The sequence below is a fragment of the Mytilus californianus genome, unplaced genomic scaffold, assembly GCF_021869535.1.
Source record: "Mytilus californianus isolate M0D057914Y unplaced genomic scaffold, xbMytCali1.0.p SCAF_8, whole genome shotgun sequence".
In the NCBI taxonomy this organism is placed as follows: domain Eukaryota; kingdom Metazoa; phylum Mollusca; class Bivalvia; order Mytilida; family Mytilidae; genus Mytilus; species Mytilus californianus.
The window spans coordinates 90362706-90376913 of record NW_026262734.1 but is presented as its reverse complement, the minus strand read 5'-3'; the positions used below and the strand labels follow the sequence as shown (position 1 = coordinate 90376913).

The following is a 14208-nucleotide window of genomic DNA, read 5'->3' as shown; positions in this document are numbered from 1 at the left end:
AGATGGCCGCCATGGCTAAAAATAGAACATGGGGGTAAAATGCAGTTTTTGACTTATATCTCTGAAACTAAAGCATTTAGAGAAAATCTGACATGGGGAGAGGAGGGAGGGATAAAATGGTATTCAGGTTAAGATCTATCTGCCCTAAAATTTTCAGACGCATCAGACGACCCGTTGTTGGGTTGCTGCCCCTGAATTGGTAATTTTAAGGAAATTTTGCAGTTTTTGGTTATTATCTTGAATATTATAATAGATAGAGGTAAACTGTAAACAGAAAAATTGTTCAACAAATGAAGATCTACAAATAAGTCAAATGACCAAGATTGTCAATTGACCCCATTAGGAGTAATTGCCCTTTAAAGTATTTTTTTCTCAATTTTTCGTTATTTTTTTAAATTTTTTACAAAAAACTTCTCCTCTGAAACTACTGGGCCAAATTAAACCAAACTTAGCCTAATTCATCCTTAAGGTATCTTGTTTAAAAATGTATCCGATGACCCCACCCATCAACCAAGATGTCCGCCATGGCTAAAAATAGACCATAGGGGTAAAATGCAGTTTTTGGCTTACATCTATGAAACTAAAGCATTTAGAGCTAATCTGACAGAAAATAAAAATGTTCATCAGGTCAAGATCTATCTGCCCTGAAATTTTCAGACGCATCAGACAACCCGTTGTTGGTTTGCTGCCCCTGAATTGGTAATTTTAAGGAAATTTTACAGTTTTTGGTTTTTATCTTGAATATTATAATAGATTAGAGATAAACTGTAAACAGCAAAATTGTTTAGCAAAGTAAGATCTACAAATAACTCATCATGACCAAATTGTCAATTGACCCCATAAGGAGTTATTGCCCTTTATTATATACTTAGTAGTTAATACATGTTAATTGTATGTGTAATACTATCAGTTGTAATCGTGCTGTATCAGCCATCCGTGATGACATCGATATCAGTCACGGTTGCAAAGGCTTTATCACACACTTAATCTGTATGACGTCACGTCATCGACATCAGTCACCGTTGCACAGGCTTTATCAAACCCCTAATCTGTATGACGGCACGTCATATGAAAAAAAACCATCTACTTGAGATATAATAAAGTGTAACGTGAGGGTACCCAAATTGCACCTATTTTGAAAGTTTTTACACCTATGTTTATTTATGATCCAAACAAAAGTTTCCGTTCTGTGTTTATTTTGTAGATGTATCATTATTCACTATATATGGTTCCACCAATTTAATTTTGAATCCATACAGAATCATAAAAAATGGGTTTGAACCGACCTCCAAACGATCCATGATTCTGTAATAAGGAGTACCCAAATTGCATCCATGCTTAAATTCACATCCTCAAAAATCGAATTACAGATAATTTGTTTTATTTCTTCAAATATTTAGAACAATTTGAGATTAGTCTATGCTTATTATTCATCTTTTAAGAAATGGAGGCTTGTAACATATTTTATTTTCGCATTTTTAAAACATGACCTTTTTGTGGAGGTCGCATGGCGACGTTTCCGTACATTTTCCTTTACCGGTAAATACTTCATCGGTTGATGTATACTGTGAACGTTTTGTGTATATTTAAATATATTTACCTTTGTTGAAAGACGTGCATAATGTCAAATCATAAAAATACAAATTGTTTAGTCTCTAAGAAAGATTTCCGCTGCAACTTTTGCTAAATAGGTGTAATCTGGGTACCGTGACGTTATATGATACGGCTTTTTCAATATCACACACCGTACCAACCCTCAACCAATATAATCCCTCGAGCAGAGCTCATGGGATTATATTGGTGTCTTGGGTTGATACGGATGTGATATTGAAAAAGCCATATAATATTCTCTATTTAAAGTCAATTTTTCACAATTTTTCGTAAATTTTTGTAATATGTTACAAAAATCTTCTCCTCTGAAACTACTGGGCCAAATTAAACCAAACTTGGCCTAAATCATCATTAGGGTATCTTGTTTAAAAAATGTATCCGATGATCCCGCCCATCAACCAAGATGTCTGTCATAGCTAAAAATAGAACGTGGGGGTAAAATGCAGTTTGGCTTATATCTCTGAAACTAAAGCATTTAAAGCAAATCTGACATGGGGTTAAAATGTTCATTAGGTCAAGATCTACCGTTGTTGGGTTGTTGCCCCTGAATCGGTATTTTTTAGGAAATTTTGCAGTTTTTGGTTATTATCCTGAATATTATAATAGATGGAGATAAACTTTAAACAGCAAAAATGTTCAGCAAAGTAAGCTCTACAAGTAAATTAAAGTGATCAAAATTTAGAGATAACTGTATTGTATTTGAAGCTTTGCGGACGTCCATCGGTAGTTTTACTGTCGCACATTTAGTTTACATATTACCTGGCGACGCGTAGAGATTTTAAAGTCACTAATGTATAATGAATATTGCCGAGAACAAATTCAGTTGATCGATTCATTAAAATCATCTATTAGCTGTCCAGATGAAGAAATGATAAAAGCGATGACTCTTTTGTCACGAAACTGATGTCACTGTATATTACGTAGAAAAAATGCAACACCCTAATATAAAAATAAGAAGATGTGATATAATTGCCAATGAGAAAACTCTCCCCAGAGACCAATTGGCTAGAAGTTAGCAACTATGAGCCACCGTACAGCCTTCAACAATGAACTTACCCCATACCGCATAGTAAGCTATAAAAGCTAAGTATGCTTTTTGATAAATACGGCTTCCTGGATTACAAAATAGAGTGACTCTATAAACCCAAGTGTTAACCTTTGAACTTGACAGTAGTTAGACTTTCAAAGTACCAGACTATTAATACGAACATGTGATTATTAAGTACAGTTAAATACAATCAGAGGGCACGACGAGACTTGTTTATGTAACAAAACTATTCATATGATAGCACTTTATGACGAAATCAGCAGTGACATCACAACTTCATGTATTTGTACAAGTGAAAGTAAACTATCTGTCTAATTCCCTTTTTTCAGAATCTAAAAGACTATGGGTAATATCATTGTTCGTACATCAAAATGAAAATAACGTCACTTCATTGGTAGAATGTCCATAGTTTTTTACGTATTAAACCAATCATAACGTTTTGGTGTACGCTTTTGGAAATATTACCCAGAATGCATTATATTCTGAAACGGCGCATTAGTTTTAAACCCAAAGTATCAAATTGAAAGGTAAATCTCATATTTCTATGTCTGTTAACCAAACACGAAGTACCAATATCAATCTGACAATCCAGTTAGTTTCAGAGTAAAAAATTCCATGTGTAAACCAGTCTAGGATTGAAGAACCAACAATGATGAAGGTGTAACAGACAGACGGACAAAATGTATCTAGTCTGTTAGTGATACTGATATTGGTCGTTTCAAAGGGATAAGCAAATTTATAACCCGACGTTTTAAAAATTTAAATCCTAAAATTCCGAAAGTGCAAAAATAAAATATCATGTCATGAAAGAAGGCTCTTCTATGGATTCGGGAAAGACAGGAATAATTTCTTGAATAAAGGGGAGTAATTTGGGTAACTTTCAGGACTTTTAGCTGTAATTAACACATCATTACAGTAACTATAGTAAACAATTTAGTGAAATGCAATGTTTATTAAGCAACACAATAATAATAAAGCCAATACTACAAAAGTTCAAATGCAGCCGCAACCTCTCATGACTTCAGGTATAAGTTCACTTACAAATCGTCATCAGTCTATAATTTAGCAATGTCCAAGACCGCAATCTTCAGTTTTATTTTTCTCTGAAGACTTACTCTGCCATTCTGCGCTCATGGTTTGCATTTAAAACTCCCATTTAGGACTTAAGATTTTTTTTTTAAATTCAAGTCATAGATTTAAGTCCGTGTTCACATTGACCTAAACTCGGTGTTCAATGTTAGTATTCTCAACACGTAAACTAATCTCTACTACCTTCCCATTGATAACAATCAATGTTTACATGTTGTTTAAATCAGGTTTTGATTACATGCAGTCGGTAGTCAATGTAGGCCTTGTGTGAATTAAGGGTAATGTATAAAACTACATATTAAAAAAAACGTAAATGGTATTACGAATATTTAAGGAAGAAATATGCATTGAATACAAATGATAACAATAATATTATAAAAATAATATATATAGTTATTTATTCAAATCTCAAAATGTAGCTCAGTTCTGTTATAAGAGAAAAGATTGCATAAATGTCGTCCGAATCGAGTGGACTCACCAAGAAACTGAGGCATTAATACATCCATGACAGCAGGACCATGTACAGAAACAATTGAAAAATATGTGCTGGAAAAAGCAAGTATGGTTATACATCGCAGTAAAAAAATTCAGTTGCTGAAATAACCTTTACACTAATTTTCATTCCTTTATCACCTGATGTAGCCTCCATCTTATTACGTACGAATCGTGACATCATCATAAAAAAATCGCGCACATGATGGAAAGTTCCCTCCCTTCATAGATCGCTTGGGGATTTGGGGGTTGGAGGTTGTGGGAGTATTTATCATAGCAAACTTACTTTGAACGATTGACTTTAACACCCGTAGTGTTTATAACATCGGTATATTCGGTTCAAAACAAAGTCATTTAACTAAGAATTACATTTTACTAGTAAATAATCGCTTAATTAGACGTATTAGAAAAGTCGATACTGATGTTGGCGCTCGTGTTGGATGGAAGATGAATACAATATGATGTGGGGTGATCTCCAACAGTATAAATACTCTATCGTTTTTTATTACCTGTATGGGCGTGTTTGATACCGCTGAAATACGTTATTTATAGTATGCAAGACATGATCAATCGAGCATTTTTAAAGACCGAAATTTTGAATTTTAAAAAAAATGTTTTTATTTTACTTTCAGAATCAACAATTTTTTACAAACAACTAAAGGAACAAGATTTTTGTCCCGCCTTAACTCCCAGAGGAAACAAACTAGTGTTTTACTCTGGTCCGGAAAGATTTAAAAAAAACAGAATAAAACAATTTATTTTGGAAACACAAGTCCCCCTTTTACACAAGATGGATGCTCGATGCTTTATTTTAAAACGATGCTTTGTTCAGAATGCAAATTTGGGATTTTTTGGTTTCTTGCCTAATATCATAAGCATTGTATGATTGGGAGCATTTATTTAATACGAAAATAACTCAGTTTGTTTCTCGACCAGCACACTGTTCAACTATTCGATTCAGTTCGTTTCTTAGATGTCTCCATAAAGTTCCAACGACCCTGAATGTCTTTAAACGTCTTATTGCGTATTCAACATACACACGACACTCAGACATTCTTTTATTTAATTTTTTACATTTTCTTTTTTTCTTCGACCTTTTCTGTCATAATTGATGTCTTCTATATGATGTAACAATTGATGCATGGTTTGCATAAATTTTATCAGCGAAGATTACATAATTTGGAGGGAAATCTAACTCCAAATTAGTCCCATTACTAGGCAAAAGATTGAATTGTTGGGCTTGTGTTTCTATTTGTTTTTCGACATCTGTTTACTTATTTTTTTTTTTCTTTTTATTTGCTGTGTTTAATACCAGTGTGCGCATTCAAAACTAACGACAATCACTGAATAAAAGGCTCCTGGAGTGTGACAGGTTCATACAGAATATTTCGGGGTTAAACATGTTTGTGAGAGCTCAACCCTCCTTTTAATCTTGGATAGTGGTGTAAGTTGTAACAGCACAACATAAGAACAAACTGTAAAAATCAGTTGGAAATGGCTTGACTCATTATATTGGCACAAAAAAAATATAAAAAAACAACTAACATAAAGACAAAAGACACAAAGTACCAATATTAGAATGCAATTAATGAAAGCTAGCTCAAAGTCAATATCAACGGCTTCCGTGTGTATAAATGGACCTTAAAATAATTTATAAGTTGTTAATAAATTTGAGCTAGCTTACAGTAAATGCGAGTTTTATTTTCTATCAAAAAAGTATGATTGAATTGTCATGGTTATTCAGTTCAGGATTAGCAATCCGAGATAACGGATTGTCAATCCGAAATCACAGATTAGCAATTCGAGATCACGAATTATCAATCCGAGATTACGGTTAGCAATCTGAAATCACGGATTTGTCAATCCGAGATCACGGATTACTAAATTTTTGTATGTGTCCCTTTATGGTTTCCGTAGTTATACCACTACACCATTTTACCATTTGTTCACAAAACGTTAAAACAAGATAAATTATTTACAAGACTGATATAACAAGCCCATATAAGTAACACAAATGATGGAGTATTTGTACTTTTTGAGATGGTCTCCACATCATATTGTATATGTCATCTTCCATCCAACACGAGCGCCAGCAGTCGTATCGACTTTTCTAACACGTCTAATATTACCGATTGCTCTGAGATTAAATGACCAACAATTAACGAACATATCAATACGTATTCTTACTATCAGATCTTTAACTGAGTTAATCACGAAATATGGAAGTACAAGTGTACTGGTAACGATAAGGATATGTGTCCTGTATTGTAATTATATACGTATCACTTTATGTAACATGTGTAAGATAAGGATTGTCATCGGGTTGTTGAATCTAAGGTAAGTATAATAACTAACTCGTATTAAGCGTTTGTGAAATAAAATATTTTTCATAAAAATTGATTCAGCTTTATTATACAATTTGAAAAATTTGTCTGTTATAAATTTTCTTCTCTATCTAGATAGTGTTTGTAAATAAAATCTAGGTAAAATGCGGGAACTAATTTAGAACGAACTTACTTTGGTTAATCATACTTTTGACCTTCTGACGCTTAAATAGTCACGTTCTTAAATAGTAGATAAGACAAGTGGAATTTCATGTTCATTCACAAAGAAATTTCATTACAAGGTAGTCACAATGAAACTAGCTCTAGCAGTGTGTTGTGTGTGTATTTTCTCTGGTAAGATTCTTTTTGAATTAGGAAAACAACGAAGATTGCCTACACTAAATGTTAACATGTTGATTGAAAATATGGTTTCCTTATTATTGTTTCAATTTTTATGCTATTGATAGCAAAATCATCGTATGTCCTTTACATTAAGTGTTATTTAAAGTTTTTCATGTAAATATGCATTAATTATGAATATAGGGATGAATGGATGGATAAGTGACAGATAAACCATGCATATCAGGACGAGATTATGTTTAATAAAAAGAGTGACGAGAACATGTTCAATCAAAGGAGGAATGAGAACACGTTGAATAAAAGGAGGGACGAAAACATGTTGACTATAAAGAGATCTGGGATATACTTCAATGAGACATCGCTTCAACTAAAGCAGTAACCAACAGACAACTACTAGGCAGTTCAACAATGGACATGTAGCTTTACAGTATGGCAAGCTATAAGCCGCTTCTAGTCCGTAAAAGTTTGTGAATAAATCAAATAGAAAGAATTAAATATGTTGCATCATCTCCAAACTATTCATGTTTGTCTTATTGAGGTTGCCTTGAAACCTTAATGTTTCACACAAACCGTTCTAACTTTTCCTTTCATTATTAATCTTTCCGTATAAGGGGAATTACAAAGAAATTCATTATATCATGTTAAATAAATGATAAAATTTTGAAATAAAATATAAGGAGATAGCAGATCATAGCACTCTAAATGTTTTCTAAAAAGAAAAAGAAAAAAGAGGGTCCTAGTATCGTTTCCTCGATCATAAATACAATACCGATATAAAGTATACGCTACATTCCTTCAAAAAACTAAATAATCAGAGTCATCTCCCTGACTAAGAAACATTTTTTAAAGTGTTTTTTTTTTATCCATTATAATTTTTTGTGTATCGGTAACCCGTAAATAAGGCTTTCCATAAACACTGCATTTTGTTAAAGTAAAATTAATAGAAGTTGGACCAACCCATTATTGTAAAACTCTTTGCGTTTCGAATGTTTTAGAATAATCACTTTCTTACTTTTAAATATAGTATTATTAAATAGAACCTTAACCAATGAACTTATCAATAATGTGTTGTTTTTTGTTTTTTTTTGCATAGTAGTTGCTCAAGATCAAAGGTTTTATTTTGAAAGGAGAAAATTCTTAACGTGAATACATTTTTTGTTTCTTATGGGAGGGGGCTTGGTAGCCGAATAATCCGAATGATCTTAGCAGTTCGTCTACAGTTTCACTAACCTGTCAACACTAAGGTTGGAAGTTTGAACTCCGCACGTGGCATTTGCGTTCGACTCCATTACTAATTGACCTGAAATTGCCAGAATTCCTGTCGAAGGCCGTAGTTCCTCCTGCTTTCTCCACCAAAACATTTTGCATGGCCGCCAGGAAATAACTGTTTGTGCTGAAAGTGGCGTTAAACACAAACAATCAATTGGTCAACCATGATATAACTCTGTTTTGGTGATCCAAGGTTCTGGTTTAGCGCGTTTAGATATCATTTAATATTTGCATGTCATACTTTAGATGAAAAACATTGTATTGAAAATTTCTCTTTTCAGTCTGTAATGGACAAAACTGGGGTAGTATCTTGTCTAGCTGGGGGTGTCGTTCTGTACAGAAACAAGACTGTTTCACTTATGGCGACCATCCTGAATGTGGAACAAACGGAGTAACTTACAGAAATCGGTATGTACATATATGTATCAGTTTTAAATAACATATATTCGTTCACCTTTGATCGATATTCCTGTCTTAATAATTGAAAATTTTTCACATGAAACACAAATACGAATGAATCAAATTGAACTGGAATGCTTCTGACGAGGTTTATACGAACGTATCGAACTACGGATCACAGAGTATAAAAACGACATCCACGATCTAAAAAGGCTGAAGCTAAATTAATCTTCGTAAAACAAATCAAAGCCAATAATAATCATATTACATAAAGATTCGTTCTAAGTACGAATAAAAGATGTATGCATGGGTAATACTTCAAAGAAACAGCATTTTTTTCATACTTTAATGGTAACCGGGAAGTTGGCCTCATTATATATTAAGGCATAAGTAAGATGACTCGATCCAATCATAGTTTTGTGTGAATTATTTTTACTGTTGTGAGTTTATTAGTGGTTTACTTTACGGCCGTGGTGTGTTTGTACTTTGTCTTGAGCTTTATATTATTATTTCATGATTTAGATGCGACTACTCTAAGGCCCACTGTGCTGACAAAAACATCCATGTTGCTTACATTGGCGCATGCTCATCGACAACCGTTCCCCCTACCGGAAGTTCTGGTGGTGGACAGGTTGGTACCGGTCCAATCATCTCAGGCCCTGATGCTGTATTTGATTTCTTTTGTTTACAACTGAGTCACATTCCATGCGAAAATGACCTTGAAACAATCTGTGGTTCCGATGGCGCAACCTACATCAATTCGTAAGTTTAAAGAAGTCTATTAGATTAATATGATATTTTTTTTTTAGATTATTTTAGATTTGAAAGTGTTATATGGGGTTTGCGTTTTGTGTTTTAAAGTTTTTATATTAAAATCAATATAAGAAAACGCAGGTTAGATCAAAACCACCAGTAAAACAACATATATAATATTCCACTTCCATGAAATGAAACGCTTGTTTCAATAGATGTGGTGAGATAAGAACATTGTATAGCTTATATCATTGAAAAGACTGAGTATTTATTTTAATGTAGTATATATCTTAACACATATTGTGGCAAGTTACTAACTTATTGAAATAATCAATTTTGTCTAAAATTTACTCCAGTCTTTACCCTTACTATAAATTTCTAAATCATATTTATCAAGGTATACGTGGTATTTTTTATTTCAATTTCCAATGATTAGACGCAATTTAGATAGTCTGTCGTCGTGTATGCAGCTATCCTTTGAAGCTATTTTTGAAGATCTTTCGTATTTCCTTTCTTAATAACCGTTTGCTTGCTTTCACAAGGATTATATTGAACCAAGGGTGTTAAATGGAAATTTTAAAGTTAATGTCTTCTGATCGCAAAATTTACGGACATCATCAGGATTTGGTTGATCGCAATGACACATTTGCGTCGCAGAAAACCATGAGTATGATCCATTTGTTCAAGCAACAATGAAGGAAGATGGGGTTATTTAGGTGTTAGACCACCAATTCACCTACTTCAATTTACAACGTATGTAAAAGTAGCCCTTCCCTGACAAAAAATAGTGCTTTTGATGTCATTGTTTAATTTAACTAACAAACACATTTTCAGAAATGAAACTTTTTTTGAAAGAGGAAGAGCCAAAATTTACTACTTGTCCATGAGTTTGCATTAAATATTAAGGATTAATGCGATCCATAGTATACTTATTTAAGATTTCCAGAAAACCAGGGGTTATTTTTAGTAGTACTTGTCCTCCGAACGGTAGTATTTTATCACAATACTTTAAACATTAGTTGAAAATTGGCATGTAAAAAGGTGAGACATGTACAATTCAGGATATTTCTGGTTTCTATGTAGTTAAACTAAAGGTAGAATATTTAGAAAGCTGTGAAAATTGCTAAATTTGGTTGAATAGATAAAGATTTTGAATTGGTGGTCTGACACCTGTAAGTTCTTCTTGTTTCCGAATCCCTCTTCAGTAATCTATTTTTTAATTGTAATTTGTGCACTTTTAATGAAATAAAATATTGTTTAAACTAAGCCACAATCACATCCTGGTTTCTATGTAGTTATGTTTAGAAAGCTGTGAAAATTGATAAAGGTTGAATAGATAGGGATTTTGAATTGGTCTGTAAGTACTTCTTGTTTCCGAATCCCTTCAGTATTCTATTTTATTTAACTTTTTGATGAAATCAAATATTGTTTAAACTAAGCCACAATCAAATCATCATTTCTATATTTCATCGCTGAATGCGACTGATCATCGCCGCTAAGCTTATCGTCAGCAACAAAATGGAAACTGATTATCGGCCAGAAGCACCTCAGTGAGGTCGATCCGTGATGATCAGTATTTGATATTCTGTGTAATATTTTGCAAACTGTCGTTTCTTTTTTCATCTTCAAGATGTGGTACGAGTGCCAATGAGACAACTCTCCATCTAAGTCACAATGTGTAAAAAGTAAACAATTATAAGTCAAAGTAAGGCCTTCAACACGGAGCCTTGGCTCACACCGAACAGCAAGCTATAAAGGGCCCCGAAATTTTTTTAGAATTGGATTTGGTACGTGCTATTTCACTAGGTAACAGGAAGACATGTCTGTCTTGTCGCACACAATATTCTTACTCCGAATTGATCAGTCCTATCTTATTCCTAGATAGTATTTCATGTTTTTTTTTTTTTTTTTTTTTGACGCTTTCAGTTATCGAACCTTAGACTTCTCGCTATCGAGGCGAGCACGCTCCTACGAAACCACCTAGGCGAATATCAGTCTGATTAAAATACATATCATGTGTCCAAGCTACGCTTACTAGGATCTGACAAAATTCCGTTTTTCTTTCTATTCCGGTAATTATTACATCAGCCAATGAAAATTCAACCTTCAAATGTTTTAAGTTGTCGATGAATTCTATTAAACCAAAAAATCCCGAAAGATCTTTTCGAACAGAAAGTAGAACGGGTCGTTTTCAGATCCTTCTAACGTAACTTGGACACGGATCTGTATTTTAAAACGGTGTAAAAGAACATCATATGATATTTCGGAAATTGAAGTTAAAAATAAGATATCGACTGGTATAGGATGGTATTGCAGAGAAACTTGAATCTTATTTTATTTATTGTATTAATTTTTTAGATGCGAGTTCGAGAAACAACGATGCACACACAGAGAGCTGACCATTGCTAAATTTGGTATATGTTGACCACTGTGACAGAATATCTTTTGTTCAATATTTTAAATTAAAATATCTGGTTTTAAAGGAGAGCCTTCATATCATATATTCAGTTTGTTTGTTCTCACTGATGTACCTCAGTGAAGCATTTTAGGACCTTTGCTTTTTCCATATTACGTCAACGACATGTCTATAAATATTAATTCCAACTGCAAAATTTTGCTTTATGGCGACCACAGCACTATAATATTTTCCCATTCTCTTCTAAAAGACTAAACAAGGAATTGGTTTGGAAGAATTATAACATATATACTCTGTCCATCCAACGCCATTGTTTGAAAAATTCCTATGAAGCAGATCAAAACGGTATTCTACCTCCATCTTATAAATTATAATAGGAAAAAAAACATATTTTGTACTTCTTTGCTATCATGTGCTTTGATTTAATGAACCTGTAATCATGAATGTCGACGATTCAATCATAAAGGACAGAGACAAAATAGATTTTCTATCACTTGTCGACGTGAAATATCTGCAAACTTTATTAAATCAATGTAAAGCATGATGTTCCTTGTAAACCTAGTGCGGAGCTACTCACATAGTCACAAAATATATTATATGTCAGTCCCCATTTCAGAAGAACTGATTTAAAATCCCGGTAATAAATCAGAACATGTAAAATCTCCAACGCCGATACAAGACCGAGTGTGAGACTATACTTTTCCAAAACAAAGGAAAGACAATAGTAAACGATAAAAAGAACAATGCAGACATAAAAAAAATACAACAAAACGTAAGCACCATACTAGAAAAGGTGTGACTCGATAACTGCATTAAGTAGTTCCTGTTCAAATAATGGCGTCCATCGAGGCTGTAAAGAGAATTAAATTTCAGCTGATAAGTTGCATTCAATTATTTATCATGAACGCAAAATGGGGAATACGAGAGTTCTTAGAAAATGCATACAATGTCAAATTGTCCACTAGAAATGTGTTTTGTCCGCGATTCTTGTTTAAAGCTCACGAAATATCAGGCGCGTAGCTACGTTTACGTCAAAACGCCCGGCCGTTCACACGAATTTTGGAGGGAAAATAGTTTGATCCAAATAAATTATAGGAACTGTTTGAAGCCCACGAGCAATTGTAATGCTTTCTTCGACGACTTGTAATTGAAACCATAAAAGTGACGAAATTTACTTTTTAATCAAATGGTATCAAATTATTTTGTTCATTTTCTGTCAAGCTTTGAATCTACGGTGAATATTCTACTCAGGTTACTTTTGTTGAAAGCAATTTAATATCTGCTGGGATACAATGTGTGTGGCTTGCATTTTTATGTTGCACCTTACCATCTATAAAAATTATTTCGAAATTTTCCCGTAAAAAGGTGTGAAAATTATGTAAAGTTCAAGTAATTAAATATAGAACTTTTTTTTTTTTTTACTATTTTAATAAAGTTTTCATTTTTTGGCGATTGATTGGTTAACCCAACATCTCCTTTTAAACATATTCTTAAGTAACTGGTTTGGACATTTTTCTCTAAAACAAAGGACAATTAGATTCCAAATCAACATGGAAAAAAAACAAATTAAATTTAAAAAGGAAGGCTAAAGATACCAAAGGTATATTCAAACTCATCATGCAGTTGAAAAACAACTGACAATGCAATTTTAAAAGACGACAAACGTCGAAAAGACAAACAGTACATAAAAGACAACATAGAAAACTGAAGTCTAGGCAATACGAACCCCACCTAAAACCTGGGGTGAACTCAGGTTCTCCAGAAGAGTAAGCATATCCTGTTTTACATGTGGCACCCGTCTCGTTGTTTATGTAAGTAAAAACTAGGTGATAAGTCTAATTCGGTAGGTCAAATTCGAGGAAAAGAGGGCGGAATTGTGGTAACAACAATGGAACATGTCCATCGTCATCTGTGAAACAGTCAACCAACTCGTGATAGCGATTTTAAAATTTTTAAAGGGATGCTTTCAACTTCACCAACTTCACCACTTAGAACTCTTGGTTTAATAGCTTCCTTGTAAGTAGCAACCTCATTCAAGGAAATCATGATGGGAAATGCAAGTTCTAAAATATCGTATCAACTGGGAGATATATACTCATATGCAGGTTCTACTGGAATGTTGCTACATAGTAATGGGATGCTGAAATCATATCCATGTAGTGAATTTTGTTCTCAACCGACCAAGTATGTTGCTATTGATGAATTTTGAATGACAGAAATATTATCTTTTTCAAGATAACGCGTGAGCTTCCGGGGGTTACGCCCCTAACCGGAGGTCCTCTGTCCTGGGGCCGCTTGGGGCCGTCAAACCCCTTGCTGAGGTTTGGGCGTACACTTAAAAATAGCCTTGCTACGCCACTGAATATCCAAGATCATATTTCAATACAACAGTCGCGCTTTTCATCTACATAAAACTCATCACCACACGCATTCCCAAAATGTACATT

The 14208-nt window shown here is 33.6% G+C and overlaps 1 protein-coding gene across 1 annotated transcript; it reads left to right on the top strand.

Annotated features, from left to right (window-relative positions):
* Positions 1-6050: 6050 nt before the first annotated feature.
* Positions 6051-11827, top strand: LOC127711709 (agrin-like). The gene is made up of 4 exons (XM_052217821.1): positions 6051-6918; positions 8475-8601; positions 9115-9354; positions 11704-11827. The coding sequence occupies exons 1-4, from the start codon at positions 6876-6878 to the stop codon at positions 11768-11770; spliced, it is 477 nt and encodes a 158-aa protein (XP_052073781.1). The 5' UTR covers positions 6051-6875; the 3' UTR covers positions 11771-11827.
* The last annotated feature ends 2381 nt before the right edge of the window (positions 11828-14208 follow it).